The sequence below is a fragment of the Mesoplodon densirostris genome, chromosome 6 (assembly GCF_025265405.1).
Source record: "Mesoplodon densirostris isolate mMesDen1 chromosome 6, mMesDen1 primary haplotype, whole genome shotgun sequence".
NCBI lineage: Eukaryota > Metazoa > Chordata > Mammalia > Artiodactyla > Ziphiidae > Mesoplodon > Mesoplodon densirostris.
Window position 1 is genome coordinate 60,296,462 of NC_082666.1, and position 20,017 is coordinate 60,316,478.

Here is a 20,017-nt window from a genome sequence, read left to right on the forward strand (position 1 = left end):
AATATAGACTACATTTTAAAATCTCATAATTTATATAACTTTTCTGGTAAAGTTTTATTGTTCCCTGTGCTTCACTGAGGTGCCCGTAGAACTCACATAATACACTTATGGGTTATAAGTGAAAGAAAATCTTAAATGTTGCCCAGTTACCTCCCAAAGGCCTACCGACTTCCTTTTATCCTCCTTCCTAGCTATCTAGTTTCATATAAAAGGTTTACAACAACCAAGAAGTTCATTAAGACATTTTTGGAATTGTCCTTTTGATTAACCAGTAAAGACTAATTTTGTCTCCCTGAATATATTAACGAAAATCCCTATCAAGCCCAGTCCCCTTCCCTACAGGGATGTAGAGTCAGGCTCTTCTTTGTGCTAGGACAACCACCGACAGACAGCAACACTGGTCAGCATCTGAACAAAATCAGCCTGACGTCCGCTGTGTGAGTTGTTCAGCTGTGCTCAGATCAGCTATGCTCAGCTGTGATTATAATTAGCTAAACCCAGCATAATGGTTCTTTTCTGAATGCAAACTGGGAAAAAGAGAAAAGACTGGCCAGTGGCAGTGAAACAGATTGGGCAGTGAAACAGGCACAAAAGGCACAAACAGATTATGCAGGCCATGGAGAAAATATAGAGACTGGTGTTGGTCCATAGAATTGCCTCATAACCTAAGTAGCTTTCTAGTTTAACTTCCTTCTTATATTTATAATAAATTGCCTTCTCCTTAAGATACTCTGAGTCTCTGTCAGGATAGACTCTATCTATAGTCTATGTCAAGAGTTTTAGACATTTGTCTTACTTGAAACTTACCACTAAATAAAGCATAAGATACAAAAATATCACATTTCTTCACTTCTTAAGATACAGGTGAATATAAGATACCCACATTGACTTAAAAACAGCTTTTTCTGGAAAAAAGAAAACTATCACATTAAATATACACAAACTGCATATGCATTTCAATTTTCAGAAATGTGAAAATGTGAGGAAATGCATCATAGAATCAAGGAAAAAGAATATATTAGATTCCCTTCTGGAAGATAATGATACTCACTGCAAATCCTTACTTTGAGAAAACTGCCCTCTGGGATGCAGAAAACAGTTATACTTGGTGAAACTGCCAGTTTTACAAATGAGACACTTTAAATTCTCAGGGCATTAACATTAGATGTTAAAGGAATACTCTCACACACACAAAGGCAAAACTACCAGGTAACTTTCTTTTATTTTGACTATGGCACTCAGTACCATATGCATTCCAACAAAAGAGCAAACAAACAAGATAAGAATCACCTCCCATCTCTTCCTGGTAGAAGCAAAAGCAGAAATGAGTGTTTAAAAAAGTTGTTCTAAGAAAAAAGGGTTCTCTGATCAAATAAGTTTGGGAAAGAAACCAAACTTTAAAATGTTATTTTAGTTCAGGATCTCTTAGAGACTTTAAGGTGCTAATGGTACTGTGTTTCTCCAAGAGGGCAATGTAATACCCTGTTTCTAAATTCATTTGTCCACACTTTTCTCATAGTCTACTTATCATGTGGAACTAGTGGTCCATGGAATACACTTTGGGAAACATGCTGGCTCTATGATTTCCTGTATAATAATGTCACAGCACTTTTACCAGGCCACAATGTACTGACATTAATCATCTTATTTGCACAGTTCATTTTCAAGTTAAAAACTAAACCTACTCTTATTATCTTGTGATCAGAACAATTTTCAGCATGTCATGTACTTGGACATTTGGCTTCTTCTTATCTGGAAGAATCTCTATTCCAGGAAGCCTCCAAAGTGGAACAAGAGGTCCATTTACTAATTTATTAATGACAACCCCTTTTATTCTTTTCCTCAGGCTCCCAATAAAAATGAAAAGACCCACAGTTAAACACAACTGTTTGTCAAACCTGTTTTATTAGATTGTAAGCTTCTTTTAAGCTTCATACAGAGCCTAACACTTTATGCATTTCAAAAAGCAACCCATCCTTTAATCAAGATGCATGATTTGTGCACATCCATCTGCCCTTGTAGGTTCTTCTATTTTTCTCTACAAATAGGTCAGAAAAAGATTAGTATCTGCCTTTATATAATATTAGACAAAAGTTCATATATCTTACAAGGTAGTTGGAGATGGTTCTTTATCTATTTTAATCCAACTTTTCTATTTTCCTTTTAAATACAAAGATTCCTACTTTTCCCCCCCAAAACCCAGTGTTCTACCTTCTGTTTATGAATTGTAGTTCATTGGCAACCAGCTTTCAAATTGGTCTTTAAAAAAATTTTTTTTAATATATAAGGATCAATTGTAATTCTGTAATAATATAAAATTAATGTAATTTATGATGAAACAGTTAATAATTAAAACAAAGTTAGAGGAAGACTAAGGAAAAGTCAGAATTATAAAACATTTCATAAGATGAACAACAAGGTCCTACTGTATAGCACAGGGAACTATACTCAATATCCTGTGATAAATCATAATGGAAAAGAATATGAAAGAGAATGTATATATATATGTGTGTATAACTGAATCACTTTGCTGTATAGCAGAAATTATCACAACACTGTAAGTCAACTATACTTGAAAAAAAAATTAAAAAAATAAACACTTCACAAAACATACTTATTTCATAAAATATACTTATTGTTTTCAAATGAATAAAATAACTTTAAGTAACTGTTAACCAAAATTTTTTAGTAGATCTCCTTTCTATTTTATAAATAGTTCCTTACTTATGGAGCAGACTCAGTACAAATTCAAATAATAAATACACTAACAGCCTTGGTTTTGAAAATAGCCTCTCTTACCAATTTTACACTATTCATTTTTCACAAACTTTTTTCATAGTACAGATAAAAATTTCTGATTAGTGAAGGATGAATTAACAGAAAGTTTTGTTTTTTGAGAAAGGTTAAAAAATGGGATTTTTAGTTAATTGGTTATTTTTAGTTAATTGAGAGTAATCACTCATATCACATAGATTATCAATAACTTAAATCTCATAAATTATAGTTAACCTGAAGACTAAGTGGAATATAATTTAATCTACAGTGACTCAAGAAAGCTCTTCGAAATCCTATGGTACCATATGAATATCAATTCTCAGCATACAGATATAGAGTGGATAGAGTTACCACTGAAACTATATTTAATATATAAAATGCCTCAGGAAGTGCTTTAAAAATTCGCATCGTTTGCTTATTTGTTTGCCATATTTTTTAGAACTGCAAAATGTTTTAAAAACACTAAGAAGACGAGGAAATCTGAACTTTTTAGAGTCTAGATTAAGTGCAGATTTATTTCGTACAGGCAGCATAGAGTCTGTTCCTTTCTCTCTCTCTGCATTCTGGAGAGAACTCCCTCAGATACAGAAGAAAGCACAACCGTTCTTTTACTGACAGGATTTTGGATTTGGATTGAAGTGGCAACCTAACTAGCCAACAGCAGAGATCTTTTCTCACTTGCCCCATCAAATATATGTGAAACAACAAACCCAACAATTATGCTGTCTTGGGTTTCATCTCAGATGGCATGTGCTGGGGCCTATGAAGTCCAGAAAGTCTGCTGGACTTTCTGCATAATTTTATTCTCTTGCCTAAAAAAGAAGTGATACTCTTAGTTATGTCATTGCAGTTACACAAGCTTGAACTCTTCAGCACAAGGGGAAAAATAGACAGGGGAATAGCTGATACTGCATGAGATTTCTTGGAATGGGAATTTAATTAGGGCATCGGAATAACTGTGAGTTTTGCTTGGTCTATACTGTAATCTTAAAGTGGGTCTTCCTGGTCATTCTGGCTGTCCCTGTTGCCAAAGGTGACTTCCCTTACTGGAAGGACTTCCTCTGACTTCAGATTTTAGGCTTCTCTTATATGTAAATGCCTACAGATGTTTGCCTTTAGGAAGTGGTGTGCCAGTGACACAACCTCAAACTTATCATTCACAATAATTATGACTTCATTTAGAGGTGTTTCTATATAAAGGTAAGATATGAATGATAGTTGCAGATGCTGGAGAGCTACATTGGAAGAATAACAAAGCCTCAAGTCCATACGTGTGAAACATACAGATAATTTATAGCATCAGCAGTAACTGGAATGTGCTCTTAATAGTATAAAACTGAAAAGTTTTGTATTGAAAGAAAAAAATTGAAATAAGGGTACCTCTTTAAATCTAAAGGACAAGATTACCATTTTAACCATTTTCATTGTTATTTTTGGTTTGAAAACTATTACCAAAAGACACTGCTTTTAAAATAAAAATTGATAATGGCCATTCTGACCGGTGTGAGGTGATACCTCATTGTAGTTTTGATTTGCATTTCTCTAATGATTAGTGATGATGTTGAGCATCCTTTCAAGTGTTTATTGGCAATCTGTATATCTTCTTTGGAGAAATGTCTGTTTAGGTCTTCTGCCCATTTTTGAATTGGGTTGTTTGATTTTGTTATTGAACTGCATGAGCTGCTTGTATATTTTGTATAACACCATTGTAAAGCAATTATACTCCAATAAAGATGTTAAAAAAATAAAATAAATAAAATAAAATATAAAAATAAAAATTGACTTTAGCAGAGCTGTACTCAAAGTAAAGATATTAAATTTTATGTATTATACCTGCTTTAACAAAGGATATGATTCAGTGAGATTGAGAGTTTAGTAAGAAACCAATGTAGTCTGATTATTATAAAATTAAAGGTGGAAAATTTGGAATAAATAAATATTTATACACCCACTCTACTATCTTGTAATTGAAAGGTTGAACTTGTTAAAATAACCAAGCAAGGTATCAGGAAGAACAATTTATTTATAATTTAAAACTGGCATTGGGCTTCCCTGGCGGCGCAGTTGTTGAGAGTCCGCCTGCCGATGCAGGGGACACGGGTTCATGCCCCGGTCCGGGAAGATCCCACATGCATGGAGCGGCTAGGCCCGTGAGCCATGGCTGCTGGGCCTCCGCGTCCGGAGCCTGTGCTCCGCAACAGGAGAGGCCACAACAGTGAGAGGCCCGCGTACCACAAACAAAAAAACAAACAAACAAAAACTGGCATTGAGTTGTGAGCGAAGTTTCCTAAATGTTGTTTATATTTCTGGCGCATTGTCTGTCTGTCTGTCTATCTATCTATCCTTCTATCTATCCTTCTACCTATCTATCTGTCTTGGTGTTCTGCTGAATACTGAAGTCTGTAACTGCTATTCTTAACCTTTGGTGAAGGCTATAATTTGTTTTCCTTTCATTTCCCCACAATTTTTTTTTTTTTTTTTTTTTTTGCGGTACGCGGGCCTCTCACTGTTGTGGCCTCTCCTGTTGCGGAGCACAGGCTCCGGACGCGCAGGCTCAGTGGCCATGGCTCACGGGACCAGCCGCTCCGTGGCATGTGGGATCTTCCCAGACCGGGGCACAAACCCGTGTCCCCTGCATCGGCAGGCAGACTTTCAACCACTGTGCCACCAGGGAAGCCCCCCGCAATTTTTTATAATGGTAAAATACACATAAAATTTACCTTTTAACTTTAATGACATGTCTTTTTTCTGGTATCATGAAAGTAGGCTTTAATTTGTTAAATTAAAAAAAGAAATCCCAGTAAGGCTCTGAATGGAGAATTTTTAACTTTTGCTACTTCAGTTGGATGTGAGGAGTAAGTGTATGTGGGTGACTGTGTGGGTGACTGTGTGTGGAGAGAGTGAGTGTAGGAGTTTGCAGTATGTGCGTGTTATCAGTGTGTTGTAAGTGCAACACTGAAAGCAACGGAGTAAGTGTCTTCAGGGTTGTAAAGAGAAACTTTCTGTTAACCTTCAGTTTGGAAGTTATTCTATTTACAAAAGCCAGGGAGATTTATAAAACCTTCTCACTGCCATATTGCAAAGCATCTATAGAATGTAAGCATATTTTGCAGAAAGGGCACTGGGGAAAGAGTCATTTTAAATTTCACCATTTGCAAGATCTGAAGCAACTAATAGGAACAGGGATATCTAAAGCTAAAGAAAAAACATCGATCAAAGTCTATACTTTCAATTATCAACAACTGAAGGCAGAAAGAATTTTTGATATGGTACCAATACAAGAAAATGATCTATACAAAGTGGATGAAAATGGACTGAATGAAATCTAGAAAAGGATTAATAAACAACACAGAATAAGGCAACAACAAAACAAGATCAAGACACATTTTCTAGCCATTCCTGGCTAAGTGTTTTTTATATAAATCCTAGTAAAGAACCATATTGTGGTTATAACTGTATATTATTTGTTTTATACAAGTATACATATTTTAATATACATACCCATAATTCTGTTCAAGTTAATTGTTTAAAAACTTTCATAGTTTATATATTTTAACTATTTGTTTATTGCCCTCCATCACCAGAAATGTAAGCTCCATGAGGGTAGTGATTTTTGTCTCTTGTTCACTGCTATACCACCAAACCTGAAACATTACCTTACATGCAGTAGACACTCAATACACATTTTAAAAATGGATTTCACAGCTTGGGTTCAATTTTATCTCCACTAATTCTTTCCACTGCCTTTATAAAATCACAAGTACAAAAGACTGTTTCAGGTATTATTAAGGCCTGAAAACAAAACTAAATGATCCTTACTATAATTTTAATTTTGAGGATCAGAATGGACAGAACAAATAAACAATGTCTCTTAGAGGGCAGAGTATAAATAACTGACTCCTTTTTGTTTGCATATATGAGAAAGTAATATCAACTAGAGTATGATAGAGGGACAGCTCCTTCTTTGTTAATTGAAAAGAAACATATTAAGTATGAAATAAAATAATTTACCTCATTTATTCATAGTTATGGCCAGTAGACAGAAATTCAAATTCAAATGCGTTTAATGCAGTCCCTGCTAATGGTGGGGAAATAGCACATGAGATATAAGAACTTAATTGGGGACTTCCCTGGTGGTGCAGTGGTTAAGAATCCGCCTGCCAGTGCAGGGGACACGGGTTCAACACCTGGTCTGGGAAGATCCCACATACTGCTGAGCAACTAAGCCCATGCCACAACTACTGAGCCCATGCACCGCAACTACTGAGCCCATGCATCGCAACTACTGAAGCCCGTGCTCTAGGGCTCGTGCTCCGCAACAAGAGAAGCCACCGCAATGAGAAGCCCACGCACCGCAATGAAGAGTAGCCCCCACTTGCCATAACAAGAGAAAGCCCACGTACAGCAACGAAGACCCAACGCAGCCAAAAATAAATTTTGAAAATTAAATTTTTTAATTAAAAAAATTAAAAAATAAATAATCTCTGGCTGCTAAAAAAGAACTTAATTGGATTTACTTAAAAATAAAAAGGTATTCTTTTTATTCTTTTTCACTGTGCCTCATATTAAGGAATTCATTTTTTTAAATGGAGATATAATTCACATAACATAAAGTTCACCCTTTAAAAATGTATAATTCATTGGTTGTACAAGGTTGTACAACCATCATCTTCATCTAATTCCAGAACATCACCTTCATCTAATTCCAGAACATTTTCATCACCCCAAAAGAAACCCTGTACCCATTAGCAGTCATGGTCCCTCTTCCCCCATCCCCTGGCAACTACTAATCTACTTTCTGTCTTGATAGATTTGCCTATTCTGTACATGTCATAGAATGCAATCATACAGTAAGTTACCTTTTGTGTATGGCTTGTTTCATGTAGCATAAGGTGTACAAGGTTCTTCCAGGTTGTAGCACTATCAGTACTTCATTCCATTTCATGGCTGAATAATATTTCATGTATACATATACCATGTTTTGTTTATCCATCCATTAGTTGATGGACCTTTGGATTCCTTCCACTTTTGAGCTATTATGAACTATCATTGAGCTGCTATGAACATTTATGTAGCAGTTTTTATATGGACATATGTTTTTACTTATCTTGGGTATATACCTACCTAAGTGTGGAACTGCTGGGTCATATAATCTCTACTTTTAACTTTTTGAGGAACTGCCAGACTGTTTTCCACAAGGGTGGCACCATTTTACCTTCTCACAAGCAATGTATAAGGGTTCTAATTTCTCCACATCCTCACCAACACTTGCTATTTTCTGTCTTTTTGATTATAGCTATCCTACTGGGTATGAAGTAGTATCTCATTTTGGTTTTTGGTTTGCATTTCCCTAATGGCTAGTGATATTGAGCATATGTACACGTGCTTATTGGCTATTTGTATATCTTCTTGTAGAAATGACTATTCAGATCAGTTTCTTTTCTTTTGTTGTTGAGTTGTAAGAGTTTGAAATGTGTTCTTAAATGGTTAGATTTCACTGAGAAAAGCCACACAGCAGGTTGGGATGAACTAATGAAAAACTGTGAGTCCCTGAATATTGTTATTGACATGTATCAACTAAATTTTTTATGGCTTCAATCACTGACATCTCTCTCTACCAAATCTGATCTACCTCTTTTGATCCCTAAAACTTTTAAAGGTATCATCATCTTTCTCATCATATAAGGTATTAAACTCACCTCTCTTTTGTTTCTGCTTTCTGACCCCTTCATCTAATGTCAGTACTGCTATGGATTCAGTTTCTATAAAGTGGGTCACATCTATCTCGTCCTTCCCATTTTTATAGTGAGGGCACATGCAGGCCCCCACTTCCTTTTGCCTTGACTACCTTCTTGCTCCCAGTCTCTTATCCATCCAAACCATCCTACATGCTGATCTCATGTATCTTTCTAAAGCACAGCTCTGATTACATCCCTTTCCTGCTCAAAGGCGTTTATTGTTTAGTCCCAGTCTATTTTTCTTATTTCTGTTTCTTTTTCTCCCATGTCCTAAAACACAGAAAAACTAATTTTGGGTGGTTCTCCCACTCTATTATAATCATTAATTTGCTTGTTTGTCTCTGCCATAAACTGTAAGTTTTAAAAAATGTAAAAATGCAAAAAGAGGAATTAATACAAGTAAAAATCTTCAAAGCAATTAAAAAGCAGCTATGCCATAAAAAATGAAAGTAGGTATTAGAACAACTTTTTTTCAGTGTGATTCTTATTATTAGAAATCTGTGGGGACAAAGGTTAGATGCAGATAAAGATCAAATACTTAAAATTACCAATTGTATCAGGTCCACTGAAAGGAGGACAAATATTACATTCTTTGTTAAATATAGATAAGTTAAGATTTTAGGCCTTTTAATTCTCATGAGCTTCTGGCTAACAGTACCAGTAGGTATACTATTGTGCCGGCCCATATTGCCACACGGCAGGACAGCTTTTTATTTTCTGGTAAATATCTTATTTATATAAATTTTAATCCAATGAATGTAGAGAAAATTTTCTTTAAGAGAAAATAGTTCTGTGGCCTAATCCTTAAACAAAAGATAAAACCACAATGCCAGATTCACTCTTATGATGTCAGAATTCCATTACATATACCACCCAACACAGAGGGAGGACATAAAAGGGAAGTTTTCTTATAATTTTATTTTCAAAATATTTTAATAATCAAATATCAATATTAAATTAATTATGGCTCTTTTCAGGGAATGCACTCAGTTATTCCACAGCTTCAAGATCGTGTAACCTCAGGTACACGGAGCTGCATGCCATAAACTAAACAAATGAATGAACATATTTATTCTTTTGCCCTCGCAATTCTGTGAGCATAATTTAGACTCCCAAAAACTGGTGGACAAAGAAAACCTTTTCTAAAATTCAGGACAAATATAATTGCTAGAATAGAGAAAGAAGAAAAGTAGGATAAAAAAAAGATGTTTTCTATTTTATAGATTTTTCTCTTGGGTGTAATTATAAAGTGACATTCAAGTGCAACCAATGAAGTCTCTATTTTTTTCTCACAGAATTCAAAGGCATCAGCAAAACCACCTATGTCAGTAATAAAAATAAAAAGTCTTTGACTTTTTAAATGTTATCATACTGTCACAGTGGAATAAAATTAACTTGACAAATGCTCTAAAGGCACATGGTGCAGTTCATTATGTATAACAGCAACAGCAGTGGTTTCCCAGTGTTCATAGAGGCTGCTCCATTAAATTTACCTCCAGTTAATAATTAGGAGTCCACAAATAAACGTGGGCAATTAAATCAATACAGCCAGGCAATTATATTCTAGAGTCCAGGCTCAGTGGCACAAAAAGGCACTATATCAAACTGCAGTATTAAGCAGTCTAATGCCATTTTCAACAGGATTTTTTTACAATAACTGGACAGAATAAGCATACACCCAGATAATGTAGAATGTATATATGTATATCTACATGTGTTAGTCAAAAAATCAGATCTGGTGTCGATAGAGCTTTAGTAAAATTTAATAAAGATTTATACATATCGATTTGTTATTTTTATGTTCATAATTGATGATAAAACTTCCATATTAAAAGGTCATACTTACAAGTTGAATGTTAAAAAATCCACTACAAAGTTTATTTTTATAACTTTCACATTTAAAAAAATAACCTGTAACCATTACTGAACTCCTTTGATGTGCCAGGCACTGGGCTGGGTGCTGGGAATGAAACATGATTGAGAAATGGCCTTTCTTCTCAAAAGCAAGAAGGCTTTGCCCAGCACCTGCACGTCTGCACTTAAACAACCTGAGGCAAAAGAGTGCCCATCACCTTCTATTACTATTGATAGTAATAGTATTAGTGTTTCCAGATAATGTTTCAAAAATATATAAAATGGGTACTAAGAATATGAATAGTTCATATATTATTTACTTATTCTTGACTTTTCCAAAAACATAGATACTGCACTCACAGAACAATATATTTTTTTTGCTATTTTGAGAAATATGTTTTAGCTGTTTTTAATCCAGTTCATTTTAAAAACAGACAACAATTAGGTTGAGCAAAAAGAACTATAATGAAAAGGTTTTAGAATATATTACATGCTGTCAGCGATATCAAAACAAAAGTTGGCTATGACTAGAAAAGCAGGGCTCTCACCTGCCAATAAACTGCCCTGATCACTTACAAGAGGGGCACATCCCAACAGACTATATGTGTATTAAAAAAATACTTGAAAGGGAAGAAAAAGTATCACACAGGTCACAGCAGCAGTCTCAATAGACCCCTCAGGGATTTCAGCTCGTCTTGGCCTTGTCATCCTCTATGCAGCTTTCCACTCGGCCCAGAAAATGTCGATAGGAAAATGTTTGAGGGGCCTCTGGTGGAAATTTTTTCATTCTTTCTGCATTGACAGGATGCCAAATCAATATTTACTTCCCACTAACAAGCTGCTCGAGGTCTCAGTAGAAAATATTGTAGAGAATGCAGGAAGACACAGTAATAAACAGCTGTCTGGCTGTGAGGAAAACATGAATTGACTGGAAACAGGTCCATAGTAAAAGGTCACTGAAACCCATGAACTCCTCAGGTGTCCATATCAACTACTAACTTTAAAGACACATAATAAAGAATCTCTTTTCCTAAGAGGGCTGAGAGAATGGATCCTTTTCAGTCTAGCAAGCATAGAGGTTGACTCAATAATTTAATTAATGCCTTTGCTAAAACCCATGGCTCCTTCCCAAGGCATTTGCTTCATTTGTTAAGTCCAAAAGTACAAATGGAGAGTTAACTTTCCTGTCTACTTACTAGAATACTTATTTACCTAACAGAAGTAAGTAATGTGTCTGTTTACAAAAAAATTAGGCATCTAGTAACAAAAAGTAAGGCTTGGAATTTTTATCTGCAAGTTTTAATATATGAAGTAGAAAAACAAAATACCTGTCCTTCAAGAAGTTTCTGAATATACAACAGCCATTCCTTGTCATTTTCAGCATCAATCTTTGTCCTTTCGATTTCCTGAAGGAACAAAATAAAAACACTGTTGTTAATTTCATTTATATGAACTTGATCATACTGTTAGATACTGAATAAATCTAGAGAAATATTGGTGGAATTAGATTCAGCAAAGAGCAGCCTGTCCTTTCAAAGTAGAGAATATTCAAATCGATGCTCTTTAATGTATAAATATCTACCTACATGTGGAAGATAAAGCTATATTTCTATATTTCATAATATAATTCAGGAATGTTTTATTTCTGCCTTCACAGTGGAGCTCACACTGGACTGAGGTGGAGGTGGAAGTGATTAAAATAAAATGAAAAAGAAGATGGAGCTGTATAAAAGAATCATTTATAAGTGACCCTCATAAGATGACATAAAACCTTATACTCAAAACTCTGACTTATCAGTAGATAATTAAGGAGTAATTGTTATAATCACAGACAAAATAGGACATGCATGGTTCTGGTGTACTTAAATGCTTACTCATTTAAAATATCCAATATCTAGCTGATAGGTAAGGGATGCTCCAACTTAAAGTATTGCTAAGTCACTAAATATTTTCAATGCATCAATTATCAAGGTAAAATATTCTGAAAGTATAATGTATTCACATGTGCAACTGATTATTCAGTTAAAATCATGATTCGGTTTGCAAAAAAATGGACTTTTCAAAAAGGGAAGGGTTTGGAAAACTAACATTTGTTGAAATTTACTGTATGCCAAGTATCAGGCTAGGTACTTCGCATAGGTTGTCATAGTGTTTTACATGAATTTACAAGAGTTCAATGTAGCTTAAAGCATAAAATTCAGGTGGTTTGGGCTCTACTTGGGTAAGTCACTCAACTCTTTAGACCTCTGAAAGATGCAGGTGGGGATCAGCCCAAATAAGCTTGATCTATAATTAAATCTAGTAAATATATCCAGGTGTGTGCACTGAGTCTTCATGGAACAGTGTGTTTGTTTCCAGGAGGACTTCCATTTAAGGTTGTGTGGTATGCATATTTTGGTGCTTGGCATCCCTGGCTCCAAACTGCGTCTGCCCAGAGGCCAGAGTGCCATTTCTTCATAGAAATGTGCTAGCTACTCTTTGGGACTAACAAGAGAGATCCTTTTCTAATTAATATACTCAAAGGGGACAACTTTTTCCAATATGTCTACTCAAAGCGGGTTCTTTTTTCTAATCTGTAAGCCCAGAGAGGGCATCTTTTAAGACCACACAAAGGCAGTGATGCTGTCTTCCAGAATATGTATCTGGAACACACACACGTATACACACATATACACATGAGGGATTTTGCTAAGTCTGTTTTAAAACTTTTAGGAAACAGTGGAGGACTCTATCTTAATTTTTTGTTAGGTTTCTTTTTATCAATCAAATTTTAATTAAATGTCCATAATAAGATACAGTTAACACCCTTGCCTCAGATACTATTATTTCTTGTGTGTCTTATATTTGATACTATATTTCATAATGCTTTTGTACTTCTAAGTTCAGAATTCACAGACACTGTGGCATAGGTGCTGAAAATAGGAAACTGATAATTCACTATCCTATTCACCCATAGGATGAAAATAATCTCTGCAGGACTCCTTTGACCTCTTTTCTAAGAATTCTTAGCAGTTTAAAAACTTTTACAAGTTGTAGATTTGCTCTATTCCAGAAATTTTATGAGAAACTGATGGGAGAGGGGTGCTGAAGGATGTTCTCATACAAACATTTAAGTATCATTTTATTTAGTCATTGAGCAAATATTTATGGGGAAGCTAAGAGTACCATCATCTCTTTAATCTTTCTAAACAATAAAAAATCTAATATTTATGTATTAAAGTTCAGAGACTTCACAATAGAACAGGATTGAGTATCCTCCACAGGTTTCACGGAAGACTGTGTATAAGATGAGATTCTGCTGTTTATGAGGCAATAACTATCAAAAATGCAGTGCCCTCCTCAGGAGGTACAGAAACGCTACTGAAGACCTATATGTATATGTACATAAATTCACTCCGATGGGAGTATTTTCCCCACTTTAAAGCAATAAATATCTTTTTCTATAACTTCATCAACAATAACTTTGAATTTAGCTAGAAAAGCCAATATATTCACTACATTAAAAGATCTCATGTAGGACGAAAAATCCTCAAATCAATCGTGACTCAGCTAACTAAATCCATTCAAACTGGCTTAATTAAAAATACTAGCTTACAAGATATATGATGAACTAAAGAAAATGGAAGAGACATGAAAGGATAACTGACTTGAATAACAAGCAAGCAGTTCTAAAGGTTATGTGTACTGGCTTACTTCTGTATTACATAGCTAAATTTCTCTAAAGGTTTTTTGAGTTGGTTAATACTTTTGATATATCTTTCACTGGTACACTAATATTCTTGCCTTCATTAATATTATCTTAAAGATGTAATTCTAAGAATTATAAAACAAAAATATGTACTTACATTCAATGTGTAACAAGCCCATTATTAATAAATATTTAAGTGATCTTACTTCTTCATCTTCTGTGTCCAATATTTCCTCTAGATCTGACCGTGAAATGTTCAGGATAGATGCTGCCAAGGTCTGGGCTTTATGGGTTGAGGTTTTACAAGCATCCCTGTTTTTCTGCATCTTTTTAAGTTCTCTGATTTGTCGCCTTATTGAATGGACATCATTTTGTAACTCTCTGACCAAAGCCTGCAACATATTGGAAAGAATGTGGGCTCATATGGAAGTCATAAATGAAGAAAAAGCAGTCATAACATAAAAATGTGAAGATACTAGCAAATAATTTTTTATTAGGATTACTCTGATTTTATTTATATTGGAACATAATGGATTGCTCTTTACTTATTGTCAGATGCAATAAAAGCTCTCGCAAATGACCACTTAACCAACTTGCTGGATTAACCAAATCTCTCCAATCCATCTTTCAGATTTCCAACTGTAATCTTGGATGGTGAATACTTGTAGCAGGCAGGCTACTTAGCATCATGCCAGAGCACAACTACTCCCACCAGTGGAGCTGATGCCAATTGTCAGATCTATTTATTCCTAAGTGTGTATATTTGTTGTAACAGGTTAGTTACATAATTAATTATTGCATAAATAATGAAATATAACTGCATAAAGAGGGTTGTTCCTATTTTATTAGAACTGGATTAGAAATCTTTGGAAGGATTTGATAAAGCCAGGTGGGTAAAAGTGCAATTAAATTATGTGTGGGCAAGACAACAAAAAAGGACTGACAAAAATCATAAAAGTCTAGGCTTGCTTCCACAAGAGTCTCTAATTTCTCCCTTTGAGAACACATGCCTATGTGTGCATAAGAAAAAGGTAGCTCTTACCCTGGGTGGACAGAGCTCTGGAGCCTGATGCCTGGCTTTGTGGGCTGAGAGCAGGCTAGCTAGATGTTTGGGTTGTTCTCAATCTTTTGCTAGCTTAAGCAATGTTGCAATAAATAATGGTGCTCATATATACATTTTGCATCCCTAGAAGTGAAATTGCTGGACCAAAGGGTGTGTATAACTGTAATTTTGAAAGCTGTTTAATTCTCCCTCTCTCTAAGATCGTACCAATTTACACCTACACAAAGAACATAGGAAAATACTTGTTTCTCCATACCACTGGCAAAACACCAATCTGGTTTTTCAGTGTTGTTCGCTTTTTTCACTATATTATAAAGTTTCATTTCTCTTATTAAAAATGAAGTTGAGCATCAGCCTTAACAGATAATTATATTTCTTTTGTCTTTTTTTTTCTATTTTTCTTAGTGATTTATAGGAGTTATTTATACTTTAGGGAAATTATAATTGTCTGTTGGGTATTTCTAATCTTTTTCATATTTTGTATTTTTCTTCTGACAGTAATTATATTTTTATTCTGACAGTAATTATAGTATTTTATACCTAGGAAAAAAATGTAAAAACTATTTAATGTACTAAATGAATCTTTTCCTTTCTCACTTTTGAATTTAGTGTGATACTTTAAAAAGCATTCTCCACAATTTTATATACATATATGTATATTATATATATATACTCATTTTCAAACCATGATTTTTTTCTGCCACTTTTAAGATTTTATTTTTCAGTTTTAAATGTTTTATCCATTTGTAATCATCTAGAAAATTATTACATACAATCATAGTTGTCTCACCACCACCTGTTAAATAGTCCATATTTTCCCCATTGATTTCATGTGTGTTTAGGTCAGGTTCTGAACTTTCTATTCTGTTCCATCTGTCTTCTTATTAGTGAAGCTTTATAGTATATATATATTTTTTTCTTTTTGCGGTATGTGGGCCTCTCACTGTTGTGGCCTCTCCCGTTGCGGAGCACAGGCTCCGGATGCGCAGGCCCAGCGGCCACGGCTCACGGGCCCAGCCGCTCCGCGGCATATGGGATCCTCCCAGACCGGGGCACGAACCCGTATCCCCTGCATCGGCAGGCGGACTCTCAACCACTGCGCCACCAGGGAGGCCCTATAGTATATTTTTATTAGTGAGGCTTTATAATAAATGTTATAATCCGGTAGGGGTATCTCCCTTCTATTACTTTTCTTCTCAGATTTTTCTTGGTAATTTTTGTTTGTTTGGTTTTTCATATAAACTTCACATTGAGCTTGTCTAGATCCCCTTCCCCTAAACATTTTACTTGTAATTTTATTTAAATCAAGTTAAATTTTATTTGAATCATGTTAACATTTTAGAATGTTGAGTCTTCCTAATCAAAGACCATGGTATTCCCTTCCAGTTGGTTAAGTCTTTATTTGTGTTTCCGAGGATCATTTAAAAATTTTCTCTTTGTAGATCTTTTTTTTTCCTGGGCCTCTTACTTTTTGGGGGGCACTGATTCTAGTACTGATTGTTGCTTGTATACATAAAGATTGTTAATATATATTAAGCTTACTGAAATTTCTTATTTGTTATGAGTTTTTCAGCTGATTCCTCCTTAGCTTCCAGGAATTGAATGTCTGCAAATATTGATAATTTTACTCCTATTTTCCAATTTTTTTTTTTTTTTGCCATGCTGCAAGGCTTATGGAATGTGGGATCTTAGTTCCCTTACCAGAGATTGAACCCAGGCCCTCAGTAGTGAGAGCGTAGAGTCCTAACCACTGGACCACCAGGGAATTCCTTATTTTCCAACTTTTATACCTCTAATTTCTTTCTTTTCTTATTGACTTGATTATTAAGTTCCTCCTGAACAATATTAAATAGTAATATTGATGGACATACTCAACTTGTTCCTGATTTTAGTGGGAATCTCTCTGCTTCATAGGAAATACTATGCCAGATTTTGAGTTGAGAGCTGTATTTTAATATACTAAAAAATACATCTTAATATATTAATATATAATATACAGTTTTATATAGTTAACTATCTACTCATTTTATTTTTATTTCTTATAAGAATGGAAACCAAATTGTCTTAAATCCATTTTAGCATCCATATAAACTATCATATGATTTTTCATCATAAGTCTATTAATACAATTTTAAATAATTTTCTTAGTATTGAATTATCCTTGCAGCACTGGAATAAACTCCACTTGGTGTGATATATTATTTTTTGATGTGCTGCTGAATTCTATTTGCTAATATTTTATCTGGAATTTCTATATTAATAAGAGATTGATTCGTTTCTTCCAAGAACATTTGGAAAGAAACTTCTCTTTCCATGTTTTACAGTAGTTTTAATGAGATTGAATCTATCTGCTCTTTACTGATGTGGTAGCACTCATCTGAATTTGGCCTAGTATTTATTGCAAAGAAAGATACCTTTTTGGCAAATCATTTTAATTTTCTATTTGTTCTGGAGGGAGTTTTGGTACATCATAATTTTCCTAGAATATGACCTATTTCATCCAGGCTTTCAAATTTATTTGCAGAGTTGAACTAAGTATTCTGCCACGATTTTTTTCCCCTGTGTCTATGTTTATTGTCACTTACTTGTTATTTTGTATAGTTGTGCTTTCTACTTTCTTAATTAGGTAAGCTAAAGATTCAATCTATTTTATTGCTTCTTACTTTTCTTTTCCAAAAAAATACTCTTGTATTCATTTATTAATTCCACATTATTAATTCATTAATTTCTATTTCAATCTTTAGATTCTATTTAATTCTTGAGTTGAATATTTACTTTCATTTATTCTTGTTTGCTAATGTAAATATATAAGGCCATACATTTTTTGAGCACTGTTTTAACTCTATCCTATGGGTTCTGATAATTCTAGAATGTTATTCTTTTAAAAATATTCTGCAATTTGTTCACATTTCCTTCTTAACCCAATAAATTTTTATTTAAGTGCTAGTGACTGGTTTTCTGGTTTTGTTGTTGATTGCCGTTTTATTGCATTATTCTCAGAGATCGTCATCTATACTATTTCTACTTTTCAGAATTAATTGAGGTTTCTTTGTGGTGTGTCTTGGGTTGGAATGCCTGAAAACACACTCTGAGGGGTGGAGATTTGTGTGGGACAGGGTGCTTAGAAGCAACACCTATAAGAAACTTAGGGAAGCAGGAGCAGGCAGAGGGAAATGTTGATCTGCACTGCGGTTCCAACAGAGGCTTCACGCCATCGTGTAAGGAGCGCTGGAGCCGAGATAGCCTTTCAGAGTTGTCTCATCTTTGTTTTTTCCCCCTTATACATGACATGAACTTTTTTTTACATCACTGTTCTTTATTTGTTTGAGTCCAGAAACTTTACTAAAACATAAACAGGGGATGACATATTAGATCAATTTTCCCTGGTTCCATGTTATGTTCTTAGAAGTTTTTATTTCTGAAAATTGTTTTTGGATTATAGCTTCAGTATTTGTCCTGTTCCATCACTCCTTTTCTAATTTGAAGCCTCTAATTATACGTGTTGAATCTCTGTCATTTGCTTCATAAATCCTTTTTTCCACAGTATGTTTTGTTTAACTGAAGCATAATTAGAATGAAACAGTGCACACATTTTAAGTGATTAGTTTAATGAGCTTTGATAATTGTATGCTTCTGTGTAGCCAACACCCTGTTCAAGATATAGAACATCTCCATACTCAAGAAATTTCCCTGATGCTCCTTTCTAGGTCAATTCCTCCCACATCCAGACAGCACTGCTCTGATTTATATCATTTTAGATTAATATTTCCTATTCTAGAATGTCATCTAAATGGAATAATACACTATGTACTCTTTCATGTCTGACTTCTTTTTCTCAACATGGTGGGGTTTTTTTGTTTTTGTTTTTTTAAACATTTATTTATTTATTTTGGCTGCGTTGGGTCTTCGTTGCTGCAAGCGGGCTTTCTATAGTTACAGTGAGCAGGTGCAAGGGCCTCTCATTGTGGTAGCTTCTCTTGTTGCAGAGCATGGGCTCTAGAGCACAGGCTCAGTAGTTGTGGAGCATGGGCTTTGTTGCTCCGCAGCATGTGGGATCTTTCCGGACCAGGGCTCGAACTCGTGTCCCCTGCATTGGCAGGCAGATTCTTAACCACTGCACCACCAGGGAAGTCCTAATGTGGTGTTTTAAATTAAGGATTCATCCTTATTGTTTTGTGTATCCGTAACTTGTTCTTTTCCTTTTAATTTATATTAATTGCAATAAGTTCAACAATATTTATACACACATTCATATAAAACCCAGAAATATATTTTTTTTCCTGTGATAATTTTATTTATTTTCTTTTACTTCTTTGCTTTGTCAGACAACTTGCTTTCATTTGTTCCCAGGTCTCACCACCTTTTCTCGAAGTTCTTACATTTATTTTTATTTTTATTTTTTTTCTGCGTTACGCGGGCCTCTCACTGTTGTGGCCTCTCCCGTTGCAGAGCACAGGCTCCAGACGCGCAGGCTCAGCGGCCATGGCTCACGGGCCCAGCCGCTCTGCAGCATGTGGGATCTTCCCGGACCGGGGAACGAACACGTGTCCCCTGCATCAGCAGGCGGACTCTCAACCACTGCGCCACCAGGGAGGCCCGAAGTTCTTACCTTTATTTCCACCTTAAACATGTGCTTTTTGGAGGAAATTATTTCATTAATATTTTTATTCACAGTAAAATATTTTCATCTGCTCTGCAGCAACCATCTGTGGTGAAACTTCTTTTCCTGCCATTTACTTTTCCTGTTTCCTTCCTCCATTCTTATCCTAATCTATTTTTGTTGATACTATGTTGGTTCATTTTTCAGGACTCGTTTTTGAAAGAGAAGAGTTTTTCCGAGATTTCCTATTTGTAGAAAGTTATGTGGCAGAAGGGCCTGTGCTGTGCTGCAGGCTGGTG

General features: G+C 34.9%; 1 protein-coding gene across 4 annotated transcripts in view; it reads right to left on the bottom strand.

Annotated features, from left to right (window-relative positions):
- The window catches only part of CNTLN (centlein), a 361,905-nt gene that overhangs the window by 1,217 nt on the left and 340,671 nt on the right, over positions 1 to 20,017 (bottom strand). For 3 of the 4 annotated variants that reach the window (XM_060102081.1, XM_060102083.1, XM_060102080.1), the window contains exons 24-25: positions 14,262 to 14,447; positions 11,696 to 11,773 (exon numbers count right to left, since the gene is read on the bottom strand). In XM_060102081.1, coding sequence (XP_059958064.1) covers positions 11,696 to 11,773; positions 14,262 to 14,447 — 264 coding nt within the window. The remainder of the gene's footprint in view (positions 1 to 11,695; positions 11,774 to 14,261; positions 14,448 to 20,017) is intronic. The other variant, XM_060102084.1, reaches the window with a different exon arrangement.